The sequence below is a fragment of the Embiotoca jacksoni genome, unplaced genomic scaffold (assembly GCF_022577435.1).
Source record: "Embiotoca jacksoni isolate LCO1_2020_lvr unplaced genomic scaffold, fEmbJac1.0.p SCAF_5, whole genome shotgun sequence".
Lineage (NCBI taxonomy): Eukaryota > Metazoa > Chordata > Actinopteri > Embiotocidae > Embiotoca > Embiotoca jacksoni.
This window is the reverse complement of record NW_027185403.1, coordinates 10875455-10899257: the sequence shown is the minus strand read 5'-3', so window position 1 is coordinate 10899257 and position 23803 is coordinate 10875455. Positions and strand designations below refer to the sequence as shown.

Below are 23803 nucleotides of genomic sequence, written 5' to 3'. Positions count from 1 at the left end.
CGAACTGAAATATAGTCGAGCTTTTATTCTGGAGGAAGACGTGTAAACGGGAACGTGGAGGGTGGGGGACTGTTTCTGCCAGTACTGGTTTTAAAGTAGCACCGAGTGAACCGGATGTTACTCGAATGTCAAAGATGGCGTTCATCGTGTGACGGCGAAACAGCCGCAGAGAAAATACGGAGTGTTGTCGAGGGCATAACCTTTTCCCACGGAGGCGGTTTGAACACAGCTGAGGAGGAGAAGATGGCTTTCAGCGAAGTGAGTCGCGGTGTTCGGCTGTTGTTGGGTCAAATTCAACGGTGTCGTCCATCTGCGGCGTCAAACCAGACAGGTGAGTGAACCGCACGAGTCCCGCTGCTGCGTTTTACTGTAGATCCTGAAGCTGCGTCTCTGGACCTGGACCTGGACCTGTATCTGTGTCTGTATCTGGACCTGTATCTGGACCTGTATCTGTATCTGGACCTGTATCTGTATCTGGACCTGTATCTGGACCTGTATCTGTATCTGGACCTGTATCTGTATCTGTATCTGTGGATCTGTTGTTCGTCACCCAGCTCGGTGTACGAGTCGGGCAGCCTCTCGGCCGGAGCCCTGCGCGGATGAACACGAAGCCGTGAGTCCGACCTTCGTGAACAGGAACCCCCGGAACCTGGAGCAGATGGCCCTGGCCGTGAAGGACCGGGGCTGGAAGACGACCTGGCCCCACCGGCAGTTCTACCACAGGTCTGCTCTCCACGCGTGACCACGTCATATCAGCTGTTGTGTCAAAAACGGTGTTTGATTGTTCGTCTCTCGTGTCTGACCGCCCACCAGCTATCGGAGCTGCATGTTGGTAGTCTAGAAATAAAGTGTTGCGTGAAAGCTCATCTGATATTGACTCTGTTTTACAGAACCCTCTTGTTAAGTTGATCAGTTTGAATGTACAGGAACAATATTTGTAATGTTTGGAACATGAATCTGTCTCTGCTGAGTTTCGTTTAACCCGTAAATGGAAAATGACTATTTTAATGTATTTGCACATACTTGCAGGATCTAAAACGTACAAAAAAAAAAGAGTCTAAATAAAATAAAAGATAGTAAAAGTGTATTGAACATCTAGTTTTTGTGAAATATAAAGACAAAAAGTGAATAATTTTTTTCTTCTTCCTAAAAAAACCCCCAAGAATTTCCACGTGTCTTACCGTGTTTGTCTCATCTTTTCAGGCTGATGTTCTCTCGCAGCCAACACCACGTTACGGCACAAGTGTTCTCCAGCAGCTCTCCCATCCCGGTGCTCTCTTGTTCCACCAAAGAGTGGGCAGTGAAGAAGGAGCTGGCTTCCACAAACTGCGTGGCGGCGTGCCAGGCGGTGGGCGAGGTGCTGGCGTATCGATGCCAGCGGGCTGGCATCACCAGGATGGCGTACCGGGCCATTCCCTGGACGTACCGCTCGGATGCCGTGAGTACAACCACCAGGGGACTTTGTAAATATTTTCCTCGCTCGAGTCGTCGGCTTGCTTCATGTTGGTCTCTCCCTGTTTTTTGTTGTTGTTTTTTTTGGGTCTTCTGCAGGTTCAGTCTTTCAGGGCTGCGATGAAAGAGGGAGGAATCACCCTCAGCGAACCCAGAAGGAAATATGTCGGGACATGAATTTTCTGTCACACGAGTTGTTTTGTATAAATGTCCTCTGCATCTCTTACTCCCTGCGAATCACTACTGTACTGTTCCCGAGATGACCAGCATTTCAGTGAGTGACAGTATTCAGGATGAAAGAAAGGCAGTCGGTCCCTGTGCTTTTGTCTCTTGTGGATAAAGTGTTTCTGAACAGAAGCCCTTCTCCTCCTGTGTATTATTTAATCAACAAGTAAAGTGGCTGGTTGGAGTGGATTCATTTATTTTTCACTCAAAGCGCTTGTTGTAAACAAGAGTGATGTGCAAAAAGAAAAGAAAAAAAGAGGAATCATTGATCATTTTATTTATAGGAAAGCTGGAGTTGGCTCAGGTACTGGGAACAGCGTGTTGTTTTTTTCAGGGGGTTATAAAGTGCATGTTTTCTTTTTTCGTATGGTGAGCATGCAAGTCAAATGAAGTAAGCTTCAGCCTGGGTTCCTTGGATAAAAAAAAAAAAAAGTCACACCAGCATGGAATAATAATAATGTTCCACATCAGCATCGAGTGAAGTCTGAAAACAGTATATTGAATAATTGACCTTCATCCATTCTACACGAGGAGGAAACCCTGAACAGTTTGCTCTCACCGTCTTGCTGTACAAGCACAAGGCATGCGCCCAGGTGTTCAGCAATGATGTGTCCATACATATACACTGTACAAATGCATTATGCATATACATGCACAACCCTGGGAAGTCACGTTTATGAAGCGATCGAATCAAGTGAGAAACGGCACGACAGGAATACAACATGTGGCCATCGCCTCGCAGTAAAAACACCAATCATAAAGAGTCCTAATTCATTCTCGGGTTGAAGGCACTCATGCAGCCGTGGTGTTTAAATACAATGGATACAAATGAAATGGGTCATAACATACTGACATGATAAAGATTTTCAATTAAATATATATTCACTGGCACATAGGGATACATAGTTAGGCAAACGGGCATGTGCCATAGAACTGGCCCTGACGTGGTCCATAATGCACAGCTTAGATACAGTCAAACCCACTCATCTGTGAACAATGTACGTCTTGTGGGGGGGGGGGGAGAAGAAAAAAAAAATCTGATGAGAAAGAGAAAAGTACATGAAGAGCATTTAAAACGGTCTACTTTGGACTGGCAGCATACAGCCTCCATTTTTGCATAGATATATCTGGAGCGTTGATGGGAGAGCTTCAGAAGGGAGGAGGGAGCTCTGGAGAGACATTCTGGTTTGTTTGTGGTGGGATAGCTTTAAAAAAAATAAAAATAAACAAAAAAAAAACCTCCCCCACACATAATACAACAATATACAATGACTTCAGCTATCTGGTATTCTGCCTGGCACTGTTACAGCAATACTGCAGCAAGTTCTTTTATCAAAATGAATTACAAGTTATTAAGGGCTGAGATATGTAATGAAAAGACCTGCAAAATATATATTAAAACTTTGCAATCAGTGTATAAAAACCTTGGCGCGTTCCCGCAGCTCACATTCCTCCTGGTTGTGTCCTTCAGGTGTTTGCCTCCTTTACACTCCCTCCCCCACCGCCTCCCTGCTTGTCCCCGTCTTTGATCACTTCAGGGCTTCTGGGCAGCGTCCTGCAGGCTGTGTGGTTCAGGTGAAACGTCCACACACGCTCTCTGGTGAGTGAGACCCCGTCGCCCGTGGCTAGGCCTCCGCTGCCCTGAAGACCGCCTGGGGCTGCCAGGCAGCTGTGAAAAGAAGGATCGAGCAGCAGAGTAACTTTTAAAGCGGATATTTTTATTTTTTTATTTTTTTAGTAGAGATACTGACAGGAAATGCAAGAAGAGAAAAAAAAAAAAAAAAAAAAAAAAAAATACGGACGACGTGCAAAACGTCTTCCTCCAGAATCATGCAACCATAAGACACCGCGGACTCATCGTATACATCTGAGCCACTCGGCTACAAGACACCTCGGAGCTGCTAACTGGAATGAGCGTTGGCACAGAACAGAAATGTTCAGCCTACAGAGAAATTTGACAATTTTCAAACATTAGATAAGTGAAAGGAAGCTGAAAAACGGAAGCGGTAAAAGTGCATTTTCAGTGTGCATCAAAAGCTGTAACATACGGGATGTATAATATGCTGCTCAGTCTCTTGACTTTTTAAAAGATAAACCCTTTGAAACAGCAGCGGAGGTCATTTTGACAAGAAAAACAACAACTTCAACTGTCAAAACTAAAGTGAGTTGGTACTTTTGCACTTTGAGTTGCTTGTAGAGATTTCAACAGAATCACTCGACTCCAAAGTTACTGTGAACAGTTTCAAAGTGAAATTTACAGCTATTTAAATCTTTCAGTCGAAGTTCAGTTCGTTTCAACAACAGGCTCCTGTACATATCCTTCACTTCCTAATCTGCCACTTTGTGTGTACAGTGAAGTTATAAAGAATACGAGAGAGAGACACTCAGCTTCGTTTACCTGTTCGTGTCCTCTAGCTCCATCGTCGAGTTCACTAATGGACTGCATGAGGGAGAAGAGGTTCATCCGGCCACTGCGATTAACACTCGAAAGGACCTTGAGATCAAAGAGAAATAAAAAGAGAAATAACTTCAAATGCACAGTGAGAGAGAGAGAGAGAGAGAGAGAGAGAGAGTGTGAGTGTGTGAGTGAGTGAGTGAGTGTGAGTGTGAGTGTGAGTGCTCACCTTGTCTGGTCCATATACAGTGATGACAGGACCGACTGCTGGTCCAGTCGGCTCCGGGTCTGGGTCCTGGGTGGACCCGCCTTCGTCAGACTTGAAGGCGGGCTCTTCAAACACCTGGGTGAGTTTGGGAAGATAAAAGAGTTGAAGCTACAAACATGAAGAAATCTGCAGGATTTTAAATGCTTATAACATTAGTGATGACATAACTACCTCATGGTCGACCTCTGAATCGCGTTTTTCATCCGGACTGCCAAGATCTTTTTCTTCTGGACTATCCTCGTCCTCTTCCTCTTCCTCCTCCTCCTCCTCCTCCTCCTCCTCCTCCTCATCAAGTCCCTCATCTTCGTCATCTTCCTCCTCTTCCTCCTCCCCCGGCTGCCCTTCCTCCCCTCCTTCCTCCTTGTGCAACGTCTTTTGGCGTTGGTCTCTCGACTTTCGCCTCCAGAGAGCGCTGTGGCGCTGCTGGCTGGAATTATAAATGAACAGACAACACGGGAGCCCCTGAAATCAGCCGTTGAAATGTCAGCAAACGCAAAGACGAAGCAATCGTCACACTGGAACTAACTAACACTTGTAACGGAGATCTACATGCAGCCCGTCATGCCCGACCTTGCGTTGAGGATGCCGTTGTACGTCTGGAGCTGCTTCATGAAGCCCTCGTTGGGCTTGATGATGGACCGGCGGTCCCTAACGAAGGCCAGGGTCATATCCAGCGGCCAGCGCTGTTGCTTCATGGCGTAAGCGATCACTGTGGATGCAGAGCGTGACACGCCCATCTTACAGTGCACCAACACCGCCTGCCCGTTCTCCCTGTGATACGCAGAGAGGAAGGGAAGCTCATTTCGGTGTTTAGGGAGGAATGCAAGTGTTGAGATAATCACCAGCTTTACACGCAACAGATTTAAAAACACTTGACGGGGAAATACCGGTAGCTTTAGTGAAGTAGTCACTCCAACAGGCTGATCAGTCAGACAAATATCAGGTATAAGACTTCAAGCTTTGATGTATTTTCTCAGAAGGTAACCTTCCCTCAGAGTTTCTCTTTAAAGAGTCCAAACACAACTGAAAGTAAAGGAGCCGTGTTTTTCTATCTGAATAATGCAGTCGCGATGTTCCACGGTTCGGTCCGCATTTCTAGACACCGTGAGGTAAATCTACGGGATATAACAAGATAACACTCTCAGTCGTTTAGCTTAGCTTCACACGAAGGTCTGTATCGTACACGTGGTGCAAAGTCTCTTTTCCCAATATCAGAACTGACACGGTTGTCATTTTGCCCGCCCAGAATCCGCAGTGTTTAAATAGCAGATGTACGTGTGCCAGTGTGTGCACCATGAAGCTGTTAAATGAGGTTTGGTCAAGCGCAGTGTAAAGTAGCTGACCAACAGAAACCTGGTCCTAAATCGATGGCTGTTATTTTACGGGCGCAGTATCAGGAGAGAAATGTGCTCCTATGTAGGCGGGTACGATGCCAATACACGCACAGGGACATGCAGCAGCACAGGGACATGCAAAAAATATAAATGAAAGAAATAAGACATTACAACGTGAACGATTATGATTGTGAACATCAGTCTGATCTGTTTCCTCTGCAGAGAAGGGTTCTTTCCTTCTACGCGGCAGATCTGCTGTTATAACAGAAATCCACCGAGCTGCAAGCACGGCTGCCTCTTAAAGTAATAAGAGATGACCCGGCTTCGTGTTACACCCATAATAAATGAAAGCACTAAATCCAACCCCGTTGAACCAGGCGCCTACTATTGTGCTCGGATTATCTGCAATTAAACTAACAAAAGTGGATTTGGAAACGTCCTAAATGAGCGCTTAAGATTGTTCAAATACAACCAAAAGAAAAGAAACCAGGACAAGCCTGGTTCTGTTAAATGGTTACAAATGAATCCAAACCTGCACCATAAACATCTTATACGTTTATTGGATTGACATAAAAATGAAAGTGTAGCTGTTGGGCACCTGCCCAGAGCGAGTTAATGGTCTGGCAGTTAAAGTTTAACAGGTGTGAGGCAGAGTTTAGACAGGGCAAGGCTGTTCTTAGCTAAGCTAAGCTAAGATTGCGCTTCAGGCCAGTTGGAGCCAAATATATGATCAATTTGATGCCTTTTAGTTCGACAAATCTAAACGCGACGTGTCAGATAAGTGAAATAGACGGTGGGGTGCCTTTTTTTAAAAAAGTCTGGATTTCAAACCCCTCTGGTGTGTTTGGCGTTTCAGGTTTACCTTGCAGTGTTGATGAAGTTGTACGTATCTGTCCAGTGGGGGAGCAGGTCGGTGGCTTCCACATCGTACACTCTGATGTTCATGTAAGTGAAGGACTCGGGGAAAAAGTTGTCAATCTCCCTCGTCACATTCAGAATGTAGCCAATGCTGGAAAAAAAATAAATAAATAACACGGACGCAAACTCAGAGCCACCGTGGTGACTTGGCAAAACACAACGCACGGTTCAGGATTACTCATGTCATGGGACAGTTAAGTGTGGAGGAGGACAACAATACACAGAGCAGGCAAAAACACTGACTTGTTTTTCTGCAGCTCCTCAAAGTTAGCTGCGTTCCACTCTGAGCCCTGAAACCAGATAAAGAAAGAGAGGTTCTGTCAAGGGTAGAGGAGAGGAGGAGGAGGAGGAGGAAAGCCATCTTCCCTATCGCTGTCAACACACGTCTCCCACAAAGAGGAAGTTGCAGTCACATGACGGAGTCCTGCTGACGGCACCCTTCTGTTGGTTTACTGACTCGAGTAAGAGAAAGGCTTCTCACCGGGGTGGTAAAATAAAGAGTAGTACTGTCTTTAAAAACTGAAATATCTCACCAGGTAAAGGTAGTCAAATATTTTGGAGGGCTTGTCCATCTGCGCCATAGTAACCAGGATCTCATTGTCAATGTACTCCTTGTAGGGCCTCATGTCGAAGCCTATGCTGGTCTCCAGGGCAGCGTGCACCTACAGCAGCAAACCAGAAATATACATTACACAGGCATTCACATATTCTCAAAATGTTTGAACCGGCATTTTCCTCAGCCACGCTCTAATAATTATCTGCCTTTTTTTTTCTCTTCTCAAACCAACTTCCTCTCCGTGTCCGTCCACTTGTCTCACCATTTTAGACGTGAGGTTGTCCAGGTCCTCAGTCCTCATGATGTCTCTCAGGTGCTCTTTGATCAGACTTTCGTTGGAAACTCTGTCTGCCGAGCTGCACATGCAACAAAAGTGAAACATTAGTACGAGCTGACAGATTTGCACGAGCAATAACAGACAGATCTTATATTATTTCTACATTTATACCAGAAGGCAGTGATGTAAAAACAAGTATAATTTACTCAAACACTATGATTAGTTTACTTAGGAAAGTCAACTTGATGCCACTTTTACTCTAGTACAGAGGGAATAAGTGTTCTTCTTAGTTCCCTATTGACAGCTGCAATTTGTTTCTTTAAGCATTAAAAATAGATCGGAGAAATCATTAACTGAACTGAATCGTGGTCTCTAAAGCGTGTTACTGAGTTACTGACGTTGATCAAGTGATGTAACTTGAAATAGTTCTGAAAGCTATTGCTTCCTCCTGCTCTGGGCACATCTCAGTGCTGCGCTCGACACAACAGGAACCGTCTCTGAACTCTTCGAGTTCCCCTCGTTCACTGTTGTAATTCTACTTTGACTTGTCCGAATAAACCTCTTCTTTCACCTCTGGCAACAGGAGACAACGTTTGTCCAACTCGGCCGATACAGATGAAAGAATAGACATCAAAACAGGAACGGCGCTTGCCTTTGTCCGTTACTGTCCCTGCGGACCGACTCCAGGTCGTTCATGGCCTCCCACTCGTTGAGGCAGAAGCGATCGGACTCGATGTGCTGGTGGTAGTGCTGAGCCCACTCCAGCCCCGAGCCTGGGATCAGCACTGCCTGGACCGCCCGCTCACAGCAGCCGTGTAACACCTGCAGCACTGACCTTATCGCAGTGTGTGTGTGGGGGGGGGAAAGAATGTCACTATGTATATCCAGAGAAACTACAAATCTCAGAAAGAGGCTACAGAGATGAAGAAAGCCATTCATCTTTATGCAGTGATGTGCGGGATGTCACAGTGAGGATGTTAATATTAAAATTGTAATAGCCGTGTGTCAAGCATCACTTACCACATGGTTTGCATGGAAACCGGCTTGAAAATCCTGGTTTCTTCCACTGACGTCACGCTAAAACCGCTGCAAATAAAAAAAAGACAAGAAATACGAGCTGTAACAGTTAATTCAGATGAAGAGAAGAAGAAGAAGAAGAAAAAGAAGAAGAAATAAGGTAATACTGATAAGAAGCAATATTACAACATGGCCGGACTTTGAAGACAGAGATATTATTCAGTGTTAATTAGACATAGTTCTTGTGAATAACGTGGAGAATGAACGTGTGAAGACAGAGAGAGAGAAAGTAGCACAGTTGGAGGTGTGATCCAGGCTAATGAGGGTGAACACACTGGTGTGACGTGGCAACCGATCAAAGCATCTTGTATGACGCTCAGCGTGCGGCAGCAGATTAGTTAAAACACAGCAGAGTCCCTACATCAGGCTCGCCCGACTGTTTTAATTATTTTTATTTTTAGAGCTGCTAACTCTCCGTTTCACCGTGTCCTTCTCTACATCCTCCTCTGAACGTCAGCAGTTCCCGACCATTTTAATCCAGCCATAGTTTGGTTATTCAACTACACACTAAAAGTGAACTGGAAGGAACATTGTGATCTAACTGCACGGCAATGCAACCACAGACTTATTAGAGCTTCTAGCTATTCAACTCTCACTGACCTTTACATACAGACATAAAACAAAAAGGTAACAATACTTTCATTTCATTAGAAAAACACATGATCTCCAATGCTTATATAAGATTCTGAGTGAGTGGCAGGAGCATTTGTAATTCATGGAGAATGATCCAACTCCATAAATACGGACATTACTCATTCCCATTATCTCTGGCCAGAATCCCAGACGCCCGGCTGCACCGTCTGTGCTGCAGCCTCACACACTACTCGCTTGTGCTTTTATACCTTTAATTCAATCCCCAGTCTGTTTTGTTCCTTACCCGTCTCCGTCCAGATACACTTGTGTGTCGCTCCATATCGGCAGAACCAGGCCGATGGTGCTCTGATCACTTGAAAGAGGCAGGAAGGAAGCAGAGACACAAGGCAAGGAAGGAAGTCAAACTTGTCAAGGCTAAATGAGATATTTGGGAACCAAATAGAAATCTCCTCTTGTGCACTTTTTGTAGAACAGCATGTTGGTGACACACACCTGTCTGAGCTCGGGAAATCCATCCCCAGCAGAATGTTCTCTTGTTTGTTGCCCAGCGTGGAGACGACAATGAGATACCTGACTCTGACCAGGCTGGCAGACTCCAACTGCACTGCCTGCAGGACCGAGAGAGAAGGACAGAGGAAGGGGATGTACGAGACATGTGAGGAGACAAACAGGAGGGCAAAACTGGTGAAGCCAAATAAAATTAACATGGTCTATATGCAACATTTTTCAGTTTCCTCTAAAGTTGTCCGATAACCCTGTCAAAATATCCTGTTCAGTTTATTTTCCATGGCCGTCCTGGAAAAAATGTATCCAGGAAATGAATGCCGTGTTTACGGAGGGATCATTATACTGGCTAGAATCCAATGTGTCACCTCTACCTGACATATGATGACACAGCACATTCTTACTTTGTGAAATAAGTCACACACAAAAAAAAAACTCTGCCTGTGCAACATTTTTCAAGTTTTCCTTGTCTCATCTGAACAGTGCGTGTAAACACGAGGCCTCACCAGCTTGATGGTATCTTCGGGTCTGAGCTGTTCAACCATGGCATGGAGGTGTCTGTGCCGATTGTCCGACGCTTGACTGCTTTGCTTCAGCGGAGAGGTTTGAGCGTCCTCGTGAAGACCCACGCCATCGCCGTCTTCCAGTAGAAGGGCCGCCCCTTTTACGAGGGCAAAGCTCTCCCTGAAGATTTCGACAGAAATCAGTCAGTCTAGCTGCTTATAATCATCAAAATACGAAGCTGACATGGGTGCATATCTACCTTTTCTGAAGTCTGCCTCTTCTTTGGAGGCTTTCGTCCTTTAAAAAAAATATATAGAGTAAATAACAAGAAAGCCTCATCAAGAAGACTGGAAAATGAAAACTATTTAGCCTCCATTATGTATGTGTGCTTTAGTTGTATGTGATCTTATCTTTTTGTTTTATTGATGATGGTTTTTATCATTTTACTTTTATCTGTTCTAAGCACTCTGACTGGAAATGTTTTGACGTGCAGGCTGTAGGTATTTGTGAAAAAAGCTGACATACGCACATCCCAAAGGAAGGTCAAAGGAGATGCTGCAGCTGAAATACACTAATTAATGTGATAAAACTTTGCAATACAAAGTTTGTATTTCTAACTTCAGAAAGACAAATGTGTTAAAAGACATTTTCTGGGAGCATTGGAAGCACTGTGTATGATGCTTTCCTGCCAGAAGTGTGGACACAAATGACAGGAATTTTTTTTTCTCCATAATTCCTCCAGTGAAATGTGGTCTGACAGAGATAAGGTGCAGCAGTGAGGAGACAAACACAAAGTATGATATGTACGCGGACGAAAATGGAGGCTACGGGCGGGTAAAAACAAGCAGATAAACACTGATATTATAAAGAAGATTTTTCTAGAAATAAAAGAATAAATGATGCAAAAGAAACAAGAGAGAAGTAGCAGTGGTAACAAGGGTTTACAGAGGGAAAAAAAAAACTTGAGACAGTAACATTACCTTTTACGCAACTGACAAATCCAGACAGAGTCAAGAAACAGAGTTTAAGAAATGAAAGAGGAGAAGTGGGCAGGAGCCAGTAGAGGAACGATGAGGGTTTGAAGAAGACAAAAAAAAAAGAAACAAAAAGAGGAGAAAACACAAGTTAAGACAGTAGAGTGATTAGATTCTGTGACAAAATATGCAAAAAATGATAATTGGACCCACAGTTAAATCATTTATGGTTTAGATGACGATGATAAAGACCAGAAGAAAAGCCAGGCCTTCGACATAACATTAAATATTTGTCATGATAGAGTGACAGAATGTGAGGAGATAAGAGGGACAGAGGTTGAGGACACAGTGTTTACATGATTATACGCATTTAACCACTGCAAGTGAGAACAGACACAACGTGATTCATTTACTTTCCCACAATGCTGCGATGAATGTTAACGGGAGCTAAATCGTACTGATGCAGCTATATTCGTAGCACATTTGTCCTGTAAGCCTATCAGTGCAATCACATCGCTGGCACCTCCTGAGAAACATAACTGCCTCGTTATCGTTCAGGCAAATGTGGTGATGATACCCACAAAGGGACGCATTCAGGAGCAGCTGCCGGCAGGGGCAGCTCGTAGTCAACGCTCTGAATCATTCTTTGTAAAGCAGGAGTAAACAACTTCATATCTGGGAATACAGTGCAAAATGTTTGTGTGCAGCATGACTGAACTCACTGGAGAAGTGGAGACGGATGGGATCCTGTGGAGCGTCAACAGAGCCATGGCGCAGTGGCAAACTCCACTGAAGCTGCAAATTGTGGCAGGCTCAGACAGGTTCCTCAGTCAAAAGTGTGCCGTGGGAGGGGTGTCCTCAGGTATTTCTTTTCTGAAATGACACGTGGAGAATCGGGTTTGATTACCTTCAATAAATACGAGTCCGAGGAGAAAAGATATCTGGTTTAGGGAGTCCTATGAAATTGATGAATTCATTTTTTTTTTTTTTACAATAGCTGCCAAGTTATTTAATCTAGCTGAAGAAGGGTGGAACAACAGGAGGATGAATAACGTGAACTACACCACCCGACCTTTATCTGCTGGATATACAAGATATTTTCATTTATGTGAAGTACCAAGATTTGTCAGTAATCCCCTTAACTAGATTAACATAAAGCAGATACTTCTGTCTAGTTATTTAATGTATAAAAATGTCATATTTTCACAATACCTTTAAATAACAAGGTATCAATTTAAATATATATTGATAGGCCAGGACATAATTGACTGTCATTTTTTCCAGTAATGAAACTTGCATTACTTCAGTGGCACACTTTTTTTTTTTTTTTATTGTATAATGACAGAATAAAACAAATTGAGAGGACAGACGTACGATAATAAATAACAATAAAATAACAAACATAAAATAAGATTGAAAAAGGATTATTGGAAATCCTGCTTATTAGATACGGGTGTCATGATTGGTGATAAAGTCAAGTCAAATATAAGGATGTGCCTCAGGTCATTATGTACAGTAATGTTGACCAATAAAAGAAAAATTATATTTCTTAATAATTTACACATCCATGCAACTATAGCCTGAAGTGTGTGAAGCAAATATTTCCAGAAAGTTTCTTGTATGCCTGCAAATAACGATTCTTTTTTTCACTGTCAATAAAACTCAGCTATTTTCTCAATTAATCGAGTAGCTGTCAGGTCTTTAAAATATCAGGAAAATGGGGAAAATGTCGACCAATGTTTCCCAAAGTCCAAGGTGCCAACTAAAATTTATTTTTTGTCTCGACCCTCAGTCCATAACCAAAAGATATTAAATTTATTATCTTAGTATGGGAAGACTAAAAGAACCAGAAATTAGCAGGAAGCTGGTATCACACACATTATTTTTTTCTTCCTATTTTGTCATTAAAAAAAAAGAAGGTGGAAATGTATTTTCCCTGTCGAACTACTAATCGATTAATTGACTGATCGCTGCAGCTGGACGTTGACCATCACGGTTACATGACTAGTGCTCAGCTCCTGCATTACAGGCAGCGAATATGGCTTCAGCTCATCGCACACAGACAATACACCGACTTATTTCCTGGCATTGCTAACACGCGAGTAATCACAGCGAAGTGGTTTAATATCGACTGACCAGCTTTAAAAAAAACAAAAAACAAAACACTCGTTCCTGCAACAAACAACCAGTTAGCAACAGTAGGTGGCCTGTCACGGCCGGTCCGAGCTAACAGCTGACGGTAACGTAAGGCGACATTAATGTCTATAAACACCCTGAACGAGACCATTTTCTCATCTTTCCCAGACCGGGTCCCACCTCTGGTTTCCGGATTTGGTGCCAACTTAATTTCGCCAGCACCGAGGCTCCTTATTCCGCCTTCCCTTGCTTTCTGAGCGTGAGGACTTCACCATGTACAGCACAGCTGCTGCTCCACTGGAGGAGAGTTCACCGCCGAGCTGACTGGAGCGCGAGGAGGAGGTGGTGGAGGAGGAGGAGGAGGAGACGGTGACGTCAGACGCAGGGAAACTTCGAGCTACGTCAACATCAATAGAAACGATTTCGCCTGTTTTCGTTTCGGGTGTTTCAGACGCGTAAAAGAGCCAGCGGAACAATTTAAAAATGAATTCATGAATTGTACTCGAGTCAAAGTTCTGCATTCAAAATCCAACCTGAGGATAAACCAGTATAGCGGAAGTACTCAGGTCCTTTTAATTAAGTCAAAGTGGGTCTGCTATTTCTTCACTCCCAAGTAGTGGACACTTAGAGAAGTGGTTTTCTAAGTTCCGCATGACTATAGCCTACTATACTTAAGTAAATGTATTTGAGTATTATCTGCAAAATGATCTTACGGTATCCAAAGTAAAAGTACACGCTATTTAGAAAATGCTCACCGATACCACTATATATGATGTTTTTGAATTAATATTATTGTTACATTAATGTGCATTTTGGTTTTGTGGTTGTTTAAGGTTGTGCTAATCTGCATGCAGCCTACTGTTGGTTAGTTTAATGTACAGAAATACATCGTATTTTTTAAGATCATCATATGTTTGTGTCGTTTATGTTCTGTAGGAATCATCTCTAAAAAGTCAATAAGCGAATCCAGGTGGGGTTTAAAAGGAGTTTAATAGTTAATCTTGAAAATTAGGACATTTTTTTTTTAAATATTTTAAGGCTTTTGTCAAACACAAGTGTAAACAATTTGCTCCTGAAATAAATCAATGAGGAAAAACATCCGGACAGCACCAGAGCCAAGTGCTCGTCTGATGATTGATTTACTTGGCCATTTTCACGTTTTACAGCAAACATACGGTTCAATAAGACTAAAGAACTGATCACATTTATACTTTTATCGTTGACATTAATGTATACCTGATTTGTATAGGAATGCCGAAAGAAAAACTTCTATCAGGGTGTAGAAGGAAAGGGTTAAATTCGACCAAAAGTCCACGCAGGCGCAGTGATGTGAAATAGAGTACTTCCTGTGGTCTGAAGGAGTTTGTGAAGTGTGGTCTCGTTCACTGCGAGTGCTGAAGGTTAAACGTTTAAAGTTGCAGCCTTATCAGAGTGCACAGACGACCATCAGCGTTGCGGTTTTCTGTCTGAGGAGGACTGAAATCATTTGGGCTGTTATAGTGGGATGCAGGCTGCTGGTAAACTCATGAAGGTGTTCATAACGAGGCGCATCCCACCAGAGGGGATGAAGATCCTGTCGGCTGCTGGAGTGTATGAACTATCCTATTTTCTAATGCTCAGCTAGAAAACTGTTATTTGACACGTGCAAGTTAAAATCCAGTCTCCTCGGGGCCACACACAGACACTATTACGGTCGATTTTCTCATACAGTGAAAGTGACCGGCTGTACTCCGTGATCACATGTCACCTCGTGCATCAGGTCTCTCTCTCTGTCTCCATGTCTCCAGGTGTGAGGTGTCTCAGTGGGACTCGGATGAGCCCGTGCCAAAGACAGAACTTCTCAAAGGTGTTCAGGGGGCCCACGGTCTACTGTGTCTGCTGTCAGACAAGATCGATGCTGAGGTTCTGGAGGCTGCAGGTATGCAGCACTGACTGGTCTGAGTGTGTGTGCAGAGCTGGAGTGGGTCGCAGTAATGATTACTCATTAAGTTTGCATCATATCACTATAGGATGATCATCTTTAAACTGTCACATGGATTTGTTGCATTGTAGCATCCCCCCTTTTTTTCAAAAATGTAATCTGATTTTCTGCAACTTTGTTTTGAGAGAGTTACACAGGCTCCTGGGAGCATTAGCCAACACTACACTTATTTTCCTTCTTATAGCTGGCTCTCCAAATTGGCATCTTGTGCACGACAACAACAACCCCCCAGACAGTTTAAACTAGGGTTTATTAATCCCCTAATTGCTTTAGTTCAAATTAAAAAACATCACAGAGTAGTAAAAGTCTGCACAGTCTGTTGGTCTAATGCACTAATGTCTGTATTTCATCTGGTGTGTCTTGGATTTCAGGGCCAAACCTGAAAGTAATCAGCACCTTGTCTGTGGGATTTGACCACATGGCTCTCGATGAGATCAAAAAACGGTGAGCAACACTGACAAAGTTGACCGTCCACTAGTAAGAGGGCGTGTTATGTGTCCTCTCAGTTGTATTGCTGTTTGTCTACTACAGTGGTATTCGTGTTGGATACACACCGGATGTCCTGACTGATGCCACGGCAGAACTGACTGTGGCTCTGCTGCTGGCCACCGCTCGCAGATTACCGGAGGGAGTAGAGGAGGTCAAAAAGTCAGTGTCACCACGTTACACATTAACACTAATCAGTGACTACCTTATTTGAGATTGTGTAACTTTTTAACCGTAATTACAAGTAAAATGTAATGTGTTAGTTACACAATGGTCATACTGTCTTTTTCCTGCTTCCAGTGGAGGCTGGAGCTCGTGGAAGCCTCTCTGGCTGTGTGGTTATGGTCTCTCTGGCAGCACTGTAGGAGTCATTGGACTGGGACGCATAGGTTGGATTTACTGTTATTGCTTCATATACTTATATGTCTCCATCCTGCACCCAAATTCTGTGTTGTCATGTCCAACTTGCCAGGAGAAATATGATTTTCCTTATAGAATTTGAAGGCTTGTTTGTAGTTGAGTTGCTGTTTGTGTTTGTTGTGCTGCAGGTATAGCCATAGCTCAGAGACTCATGCCTTTTGGAGTGAAGAGGCTGCTGTACACTGGGAGAACAGCCAAAGCCTGCGCTGCTGAGGTGAAGGGAGAGTTTGGTAAGAAAAAGTCAACACACAGTGAGAGCGAAATGATGAAGAAGCACAGTGAGGTAGAAAGGGCGGGACAGGAGAGGTTGGAAACGTAAAAATAATTGAAAGGAATGAGGGTTTTTGGTTTGTAGATCTGATTATTTGAGGATCTGTTTCAACCCTCTCTCTTTGTTGAACAGTTCCCCTGGACACACTCGTATCTGAGAGCGACTTCATAGTTGTTTCCTGCTCCCTGACACCAGAAACTCAGGGCCTGTGTGACAAGGCTTTCTTCAGCAAGATGAAGAGCACAGCAGTCTTCGTCAACTCAAGCAGGTAGCCCTCCAAAAATAGCGCACAGCAGTGTGTTCATTATGGGTAAACCACTGGATTGGAAAAATGCTCTGTCCCCTGGACCTTTTAATGTCCGTAGACCAGCCTCCTGCGTGTCTGACACCAGCTATGTTTGTTAATAAAATACATGAAGATGGAAATGAGGTTGTTTGTTTGTTTGTTTTAGGGGAGCTGTGGTGAACCAGGAGGATCTGTACGAGGCTTTGTCCAGTGGACAGATTGCTGCAGCTGGACTGGACGTCACAACACCTGAGCCACTTCCAACAAACCACCCGCTTCTTACACTAAAAAACTGTGGTGAGTAGAGTCACTGTACCATCTGGTGACATGCTTTTGGCTTATTTTCCCACATGTGAAAGTTTTGCCTCGATATATTCTTACGACTTGTCATCTTGCACAGTGGTGTTACCTCACATCGGCAGTGCCACCTACTCCACAAGAGGCGTCATGGCAGCTTTGGCAGCCAAAAACCTGCTGGGTGGTTTGGGGGGCACGGACATGCCCAGTGAACTCACCTTCTAGAGCCCGAAACTGAGCCGCTGTGCCTCCTGCCTCCTCGGCAGCTCCAACGGATAAAAGAAAACAATGATGTGACGGTATGGAAGACAAGAATAGGGAAAATACGATTGTAGTTCAGACATGCTCAGCGACATGTCCGCGTCATACCAGTGTTACCTTGATAGTTTCATTTGATTCTGTTAGATTTCATATTGAATTAAACAATACACAGCATGCATTTATGAGGTAGGAAATGCTCAGTACGGTTTTTTTCATTTCATCGACTGACATTCTTGAAAAAGAGGATAATGAACAGAATAGCTGCAAATATCCCAAAACACCATGCTTAGTCTTGCGTGGAAAATCACACAAACCATCTCTCCTTTGCTTTTTAAAAAAAAATAATTCCCTTAAAATAGAACCAGTGGTAGGTCATCTCTCCCACCCTAAATGTCATGCTCGCCTTACATGTTAGCATTACACTTCCTGGTCTGCACTTTATTCTTATGTTAATGCCCATGTCGTGTTTTACTAAACAGCAAAAAAAAATAAAAACCTAGAACTTACTTTAAATGTACAACAGTGTGTTTTTTGTTTTAATTTCCTCATGCTGATAACAGAGTTATGCATCCATCTTTTATCTATACCTGCTTTATCCCAAACAAGGTCACAGGGGAAAGGGGGGCTGGAGCCTGTCCCAGGGAGTTTGGGTGAAAAGAGGGTACACACTCCTGAACGGGTCACCAGTCCCTCACAGGGTCGACACAGAGTGACAAACAGAAACAGACAACCATTCACACTCATTCACAGCTACGGGCAATCTATTATCACCAATGACATAACATGCATGTCTTTAAACCATGGGAGGAAGCCGGTGTAGAAAACAGACCTGTGATCAATTAAAATGACCAAATGCATAATTTATTGTCATCCCTTTTAATGCAGCAGCCACAGAAACCAAGTTATTGTTTGAGAATATTCTCAGTGCATCAATTTGGCCACATTTTGTAGGTTTAATTTAATGTAATAATAAAAATAAATTACAGCATCGTTGAGAACAGAAAAGGCTTAAGTTAATTCATAGAAGAAAACTGATATTAAGTAACATAAAATCAAGAACGGGTTGTGTTCTGATTAATAAATGAATACGTTTACAGAGAGCACCTTTAAAAGAATTATCAAGTTGTGTCTGAAGTCAACTCCGTAGGTCAGAGCAGACTGTCTGGGAAAGACTGGTCGTCTTTCCAGTTAAGGCAGGTGTTCTTCGAGTGCTTATACAGATGGGACGACTGGCTGAAGCGTTTGCCACACTTTGGACAGGGATAGGGTTTCTCCCCTGTGTGGACCCGAATATGCTTCTTGCAGTCAGTCAGGTTCATGAAGGTCTTACAGCAGATTTTGCAGGCGTATTTCTTCTCCCCCTCCACCAACAGCACGTGGTCCTCAGCAGCCGCTTTCTTGCACTTGGACAGAACGTCCTCTGAAGCTCTGGTCAGAGGCGGTCGATCCATGGCGTCCCCTGCTGATCCAGAGGAAGGATCTGTGCCGGCTTCTGATCCGGGCGGTACTTTGGGGGCGATGCGACGGAAGGTGGTCGGCCCCGAGCTTTTCCCAGCCCTGGAGAGTTGGACCAGGGGGGCTTCCAGACCGAGGCCCGGACTGATACCGCTAAGGAACCCTGCCAAGGAGTTCTGGGTGGGCTGAAGGATGATTGTGTCACTAAACCCAGGGCTTTGAGTTGGGAGAAGCTGCTGCAAGGGGACAGAAGTTACTGGAAAAACAAGAGAGGATGAAGAATCAGAGGACTGGGCAGAAAAGATGTTTGCTTCTTCAGACTTTTGACTCTCTTCACCTGCGTCTGCAGGAGCTGTAGCAGCATCGCTGGCAGCAGCAGCAGCAGCCGCAGTAGCAGCAGCTGTGAGGCTTGCCAGACTGTCCTCTTCTTCCAGAGCCCCCATGACGCTTTCATTACCGGGATTGAGGAAGCATGAAAAGGCCAGCTCTGACAGACTGTCCAGGCCTTCACCATCTACCGAGTCCTCACCCAAATCTCCGGCCTCTCTCTGTGCATCCGTGTGCAGATCTGTGCACAGCTGTGATTGTAAAGAGCGAACACCACCCTCTGCGGCTGTTGTCTCGTCATTTAGTTGTGCTTCTGAATTGCCTGTGCAGTCATGCAGTGGAGATGGAGGAGAATTATTTGGTAGCGTGTTTAACTCTGGGGAGTATGAGCATAGATTTTCTATTTTCACTTCAATCACTGCCACCTTTGGCTCCTCTACCTCATCGTCTCCCACCTTCACTTTGACCACAGTGTCTCCGTCCGTATCTTCACCCTTCTCCCACACACCTACACCTCCGATGCTGCTGTCCGACTGGCTCGGCAGCTGGATTTCCTCTGACTCCCCTTTGGTTGCTTCGTATTTCTCCTCTTCCTCATCGCCACCTTGGTTATCCCAGAGTCTGTCAATTGTCAGGGACAGCAGATCGTCTCCTCCCTCCTCAGCACCCACAGTGCTCCTGGTCACTGTGGGCGAACAATCCTTGTAGTTCTCTCCAGGCTGCCTGCAGCTTCTCTTCCTGTCACTGAGCCTGTCCTCGTGTGACTTTCTCTTTTGCCTTGAAGATGGTGCAGCACTCTGCTCACCAACTCCTCTCCTGCTGCTCACCCCAGTGTCTTCATCCCTGCTAGACTGACTCACCTCCACACCCAATTCCTCTTTATCAAGGTCCTCCTCCATGGCTGATGTGACCTGATGTGAGCTGCCTGCTGCCTGGGAACTTTGCTGCTGCTGTTGCACTGACCTCCATTCTTTAGGCGGTGCGGCAGGAAAGTTTTTCCGGGACAGGTGGAGCTTGCAAGCCTTGACCACAGTATTGAGGTGCAGGTGCGACGCCGCCAACAACACATCCATCACATTGGAGGCCCCCAGAGAGAGGTTGGATGTGTAAATCATGTCCAGCAGGGTGGAGAAGGCCTCTGGTGTCACCACCTCTGGATCTAGCTCCATCACACTGGGGCCTCCGTCTCCACCTCTGTCAGCTGCTGAACCTGCGGCCTCATCGGAGCTGTCACTGGAGCTGAGGAGAGCCCTGAAGTGGGAGCTGCAGGCGGCCAGGATGGAGCGGTGAGCCTGGAAGGTGTGGCCTCCAACCAGCACCACACAGTCACACAGCTGAGCATGGAGGCGCTGGTGGTTGAGCTGCTTGAAAATATGCTGGAAATGACCCGGAAAGTCCATCACTGCGGGTGGAGTTTGTTCGTAATACTGAAGATATTATTTTCGAGCATCAGTGGTTCCAGTAGCATTTAGGTCGTTGTAAGAAACTGCGCTCTAAAACGCTCCTCCAGATCTCATCTGCTGAAAAAGACCCCAGACGGACTGCTCTGTCACACTTCATGGCAGCCTACCCTCCATGATATGACGTTCAGCGGTGTATTGTCTGCTGTCTGAGAGATGCTCCGGAGTATGGGCGGGCCTGATCCAACAATAACACGGAGGGATGCGGAGCAGACTCTTTGTTTCCTGGGCTATGTCTCCGAGAACTGAACCCGATGTCCACTCGGCTGATTTCCTCTTGCAGCTGAAACTTAAAGCAAGAAACGAATCGTAGGTATTTTCATTGTGATCCAGAGAGCTCGCCGGGTTTCGTGTCCATTGTTGACGCAACCATCACTTGCACGATCCTATTAGACCTACAGCGCCCCCACGTGGCGATCTATGGAAAGTGCAACCTCAACTTCAATAACGTTTTTCCCAAATTATTCTTGTAATACACAGTGTTGCCAGTCAGCAGTAAAAAATAAACCCCAAAACTTAAAATCGAATGTAAAAAATACTCTATTACAAGGATTTATCATACTTATGTCAAAATACAGAAGTTTAAGCAGCACAATATAAAGTATTAAAGTAAAAATACTGCTTTGGTCCCTTATTAGGATTATTAGGTTATCATTACATTATTAATCCTTAGGCAGTGTGTGAGCAGCAGTTTACTGTTGCAGCTACTGGAAGTGGATCTGATTTGAACTACTTTAAATACAGTTGTATATCCAGGGACAGCAGATATATCTGAGTGGTCGACAGATGATTACTGGGAGAGGACAGAAGAAAAAACAAAGTTGTGATACAAGTTTTTGGACTTTTTCTGCAATCTTAAAATGTTGGGGAGATATTGGATCATTAGACACTTACTGAAAATAAACCATGTGAGAAGTTTAGAATGAAAAAAAACCAACACTATTTGGTACGGCTGTTTACAACTAATAGACATCTGAAATGTGACCCCAACTACAGATTGTTTATCATAAGACGTCAGAAGACAAACGGGGTTGGAAACTACTGGTGTAATGTTTAACAGTGTTGTACTTCAAAAAGTTGTTATATTAGCCCTCGTGTCAAATATTTCTCTGAAAAGCAACTAAAGATGCCATGGAGTAGAAAGTACAATATTTCCCACTGAAATGCAGTGGAGTGGAAATATAAAGTAGCATCAAAAGGAAACACTCACAAATTGTACTGAAACACAGAACTTAGGTAAATAAGGTCAGCTCCTTTCCACCACTGTCTGATAACACCATTTGTTATCACAATTACATATGCAGGTGAGTTTATTTGACCAATTAAGCATAATTTCTGCTACTTAATCATTCTAATTAGGCATCTACTGCACACACCATTGGACTTGTCTTTACATTAAGAAAACTAGTTAACTGTACTATTTTCAGGACATCACCCAAATATTAAGTTAAAAAATGTCACACTTTTAGACCAACAAAAATCAACATAGTTTTACTTTATTATGTGACATAGCTGGCAGACACGCTACCACACACAAACTATGCTTTTAACACATGATGTTAAATACAAAAAAATAAAAAAAACACAGACTAAAGTTTACAACATGGAATAAAAATGAGAATGACAACAAGCTGGGTTCTCCAGTGCAGTGATGGATAATCATTTTCCACAGTGATGCTGTTATGGCCCCTGATGTCGGCCTCTGGAGGTCCATGGTGTCTCTGGTGAAGTAAACTCTCAGTGGGTGGAGGGAGGAAGAGACCAGCTGCTCCGCTCAGATGCTGTCCAGCTTCTTCAACACATACGGGGCTGTAAACACAGAAAAGAGATGAGTTTAGGACTATGTGAAGAGATGAAGCAGCACTCTGTCGCTCTTCGTTGCTCAGTGTGCGAGTATGGTTTTATGTTTTATGATATTATTATTCAGAACTACATTTTAGTATGCTTCAGTTTCCTTTTGGTGTCTGATTATTTCATGCACAAGGCGAGAAAACAAAGCCTAAAAGAAACGTCTCTAAAACTGGCATTAGGTAAATGTCAATGTCATCTGTGTGTACTCACTGGCTCTGAGAAGGGCGACGTAAATAAGAAAGTTTCGTAAAGAAGAGATGACATCTTGTCGCATTTTCTTCTTCATCTCCTCTGGGTCCATTTTAGGTCCGAGTCCTTCTAGTTTGAACATTTTACAGCTGTGGTTTTTACTCGGTATTAATGTTCAGTCTGTCTTGTTGGAAATTCACCGTTTCAGAACAGGAGCATCGCATGGACGAGTAATCTAAACCGGAAATACGTAACAACGGAAGTTACGATGAAAGACGGCACGCACGGAGGGACAAACAAGCATGAAGGCGAAATCATGTCTGGCACTTTAAATTTTGCAGTAAGTATTTTGGTTGCAGCAACAACACTTTCCCAAGATAATGTATGTATGTTGTTGAATTGGACGCAATTAAATGTGTCCTTGTTTTTGGTTAAATGTATTTATTCTTAATTAATTTAGTATTAGAAGTAGCCTGTACTGTGGTGCTGGTATGACCCGTTAATTGTGTGTGTGCATTTTGTTCTGTTTATAAGAAGAAAGTCATAAATGTAGCATAATATACTTTTGTCCCGTTGTCCTGTTCTGGGGGTTAAAACACCTAAAATAGTCTCATTCAATGCCCTACAACATTAGCTCCTCAAGGCAGATCAAATCTGTAGCCTAAAACAATCAAATGTTGAGAAAAGAATTGAGTCCCTTTCTTTGGTAAAATTGAAATTAATTTAGGCTTTTTGGGTATGGGTAGGGAAAATTTAGGTTAAAAACGAAACAAAATAAAGGTTAAAAACATCACAAATTAATTTAAGAATGCACAACTACATTTTCGACACAGGGCCTTGTGTGACAAGGTAGCAACCTTTATCAATTTAGGCTGTATTATGAATTAGTAGTGGGCCTACAGCACATTCGTAATCAATAAAACTACAACAAAGCAGATTACATAGCCTACAATGAATATGGGACCTTTGGGGGCACCTAGGCGCCCAGATGTTAATTCTGCCCTGCTCTAGGGCTGTTTGTTTTTAGAGTTGTGGAAAGTGTTAAAAGGAAGTAAAATGTCTTCAAAGTAAAGTCACTAAACTGTATGTAGGTCTATTTAAATATTTCAGCCTTCCTTGGGAATAAATTGATGAAGCCTTCAATTAAATATCAATTAACCTTTAAAAAGTAGGTTACAAATACCCAAGAACATTGTTCAATCACTTCCACTGTGGTTCACCAAAATGAAAGTATAGTTACTGAGGAACGGATCAGATATAACCTGATTAATAATTAATCGAAAGTGAATACTGCCTGAATCAATC

General features: G+C 43.7%; 5 protein-coding genes across 5 annotated transcripts; 2 read left to right on the top strand and 3 right to left on the bottom strand.

Annotated features, from left to right (window-relative positions):
• Nucleotides 1-102: 102 nt before the first annotated feature.
• Nucleotides 103-1861, top strand: mrpl18 (mitochondrial ribosomal protein L18). Its single transcript, XM_069171929.1, has 4 exons — nt 103-331; nt 555-723; nt 1204-1438; nt 1552-1861. The coding sequence occupies exons 1-4, from the start codon at nt 115-117 to the stop codon at nt 1627-1629; spliced, it is 699 nt and encodes a 232-aa protein (XP_069028030.1). The 5' UTR covers nt 103-114; the 3' UTR covers nt 1630-1861.
• Nucleotides 1862-1937: 76 nt separating this feature from the next.
• On the bottom strand, nt 1938-13547 carry ssh3 (slingshot protein phosphatase 3). Its single transcript, XM_069171928.1, has 17 exons — nt 13395-13547; nt 11801-11951; nt 10364-10401; nt 10107-10284; nt 9589-9704; nt 9380-9448; nt 8446-8511; nt 8078-8260; nt 7411-7504; nt 7126-7254; nt 6836-6882; nt 6537-6683; nt 4911-5111; nt 4512-4767; nt 4302-4415; nt 4076-4171; nt 1938-3346 (listed from the first exon to the last, which is right to left on the bottom strand). Exons 2-17 carry the CDS (start codon nt 11846-11848, stop codon nt 3212-3214), a joined length of 1917 nt encoding a protein of 638 aa, XP_069028029.1. The 5' UTR covers nt 11849-11951; nt 13395-13547; the 3' UTR covers nt 1938-3211.
• A 1006-nt stretch (nt 13548-14553) lies between these two features.
• grhpra (glyoxylate reductase/hydroxypyruvate reductase a) lies at nt 14554-17736 on the top strand. The gene is made up of 9 exons (XM_069171631.1): nt 14554-14804; nt 15002-15132; nt 15567-15639; nt 15727-15843; nt 15982-16070; nt 16230-16331; nt 16505-16640; nt 16825-16955; nt 17059-17736. Exons 1-9 carry the CDS (start codon nt 14719-14721, stop codon nt 17178-17180), a joined length of 987 nt encoding a protein of 328 aa, XP_069027732.1. The 5' UTR covers nt 14554-14718; the 3' UTR covers nt 17181-17736.
• Nucleotides 17737-18071: 335 nt separating this feature from the next.
• On the bottom strand, nt 18072-20815 carry LOC138211491 (zinc finger and BTB domain-containing protein 5-like). The gene has a single exon (XM_069171428.1). The coding sequence runs from the start codon at nt 20396-20398 to the stop codon at nt 18365-18367; it is 2034 nt and encodes a 677-aa protein (XP_069027529.1). The 5' UTR covers nt 20399-20815; the 3' UTR covers nt 18072-18364.
• A 1118-nt stretch (nt 20816-21933) lies between these two features.
• Nucleotides 21934-22755, bottom strand: tomm5 (translocase of outer mitochondrial membrane 5 homolog (yeast)). Its single transcript, XM_069171429.1, has 2 exons — nt 22520-22755; nt 21934-22267 (listed from the first exon to the last, which is right to left on the bottom strand). Exons 1-2 carry the CDS (start codon nt 22638-22640, stop codon nt 22233-22235), a joined length of 156 nt encoding a protein of 51 aa, XP_069027530.1. The 5' UTR covers nt 22641-22755; the 3' UTR covers nt 21934-22232.
• Between the last annotated feature and the right edge of the window lie 1048 nt (nt 22756-23803).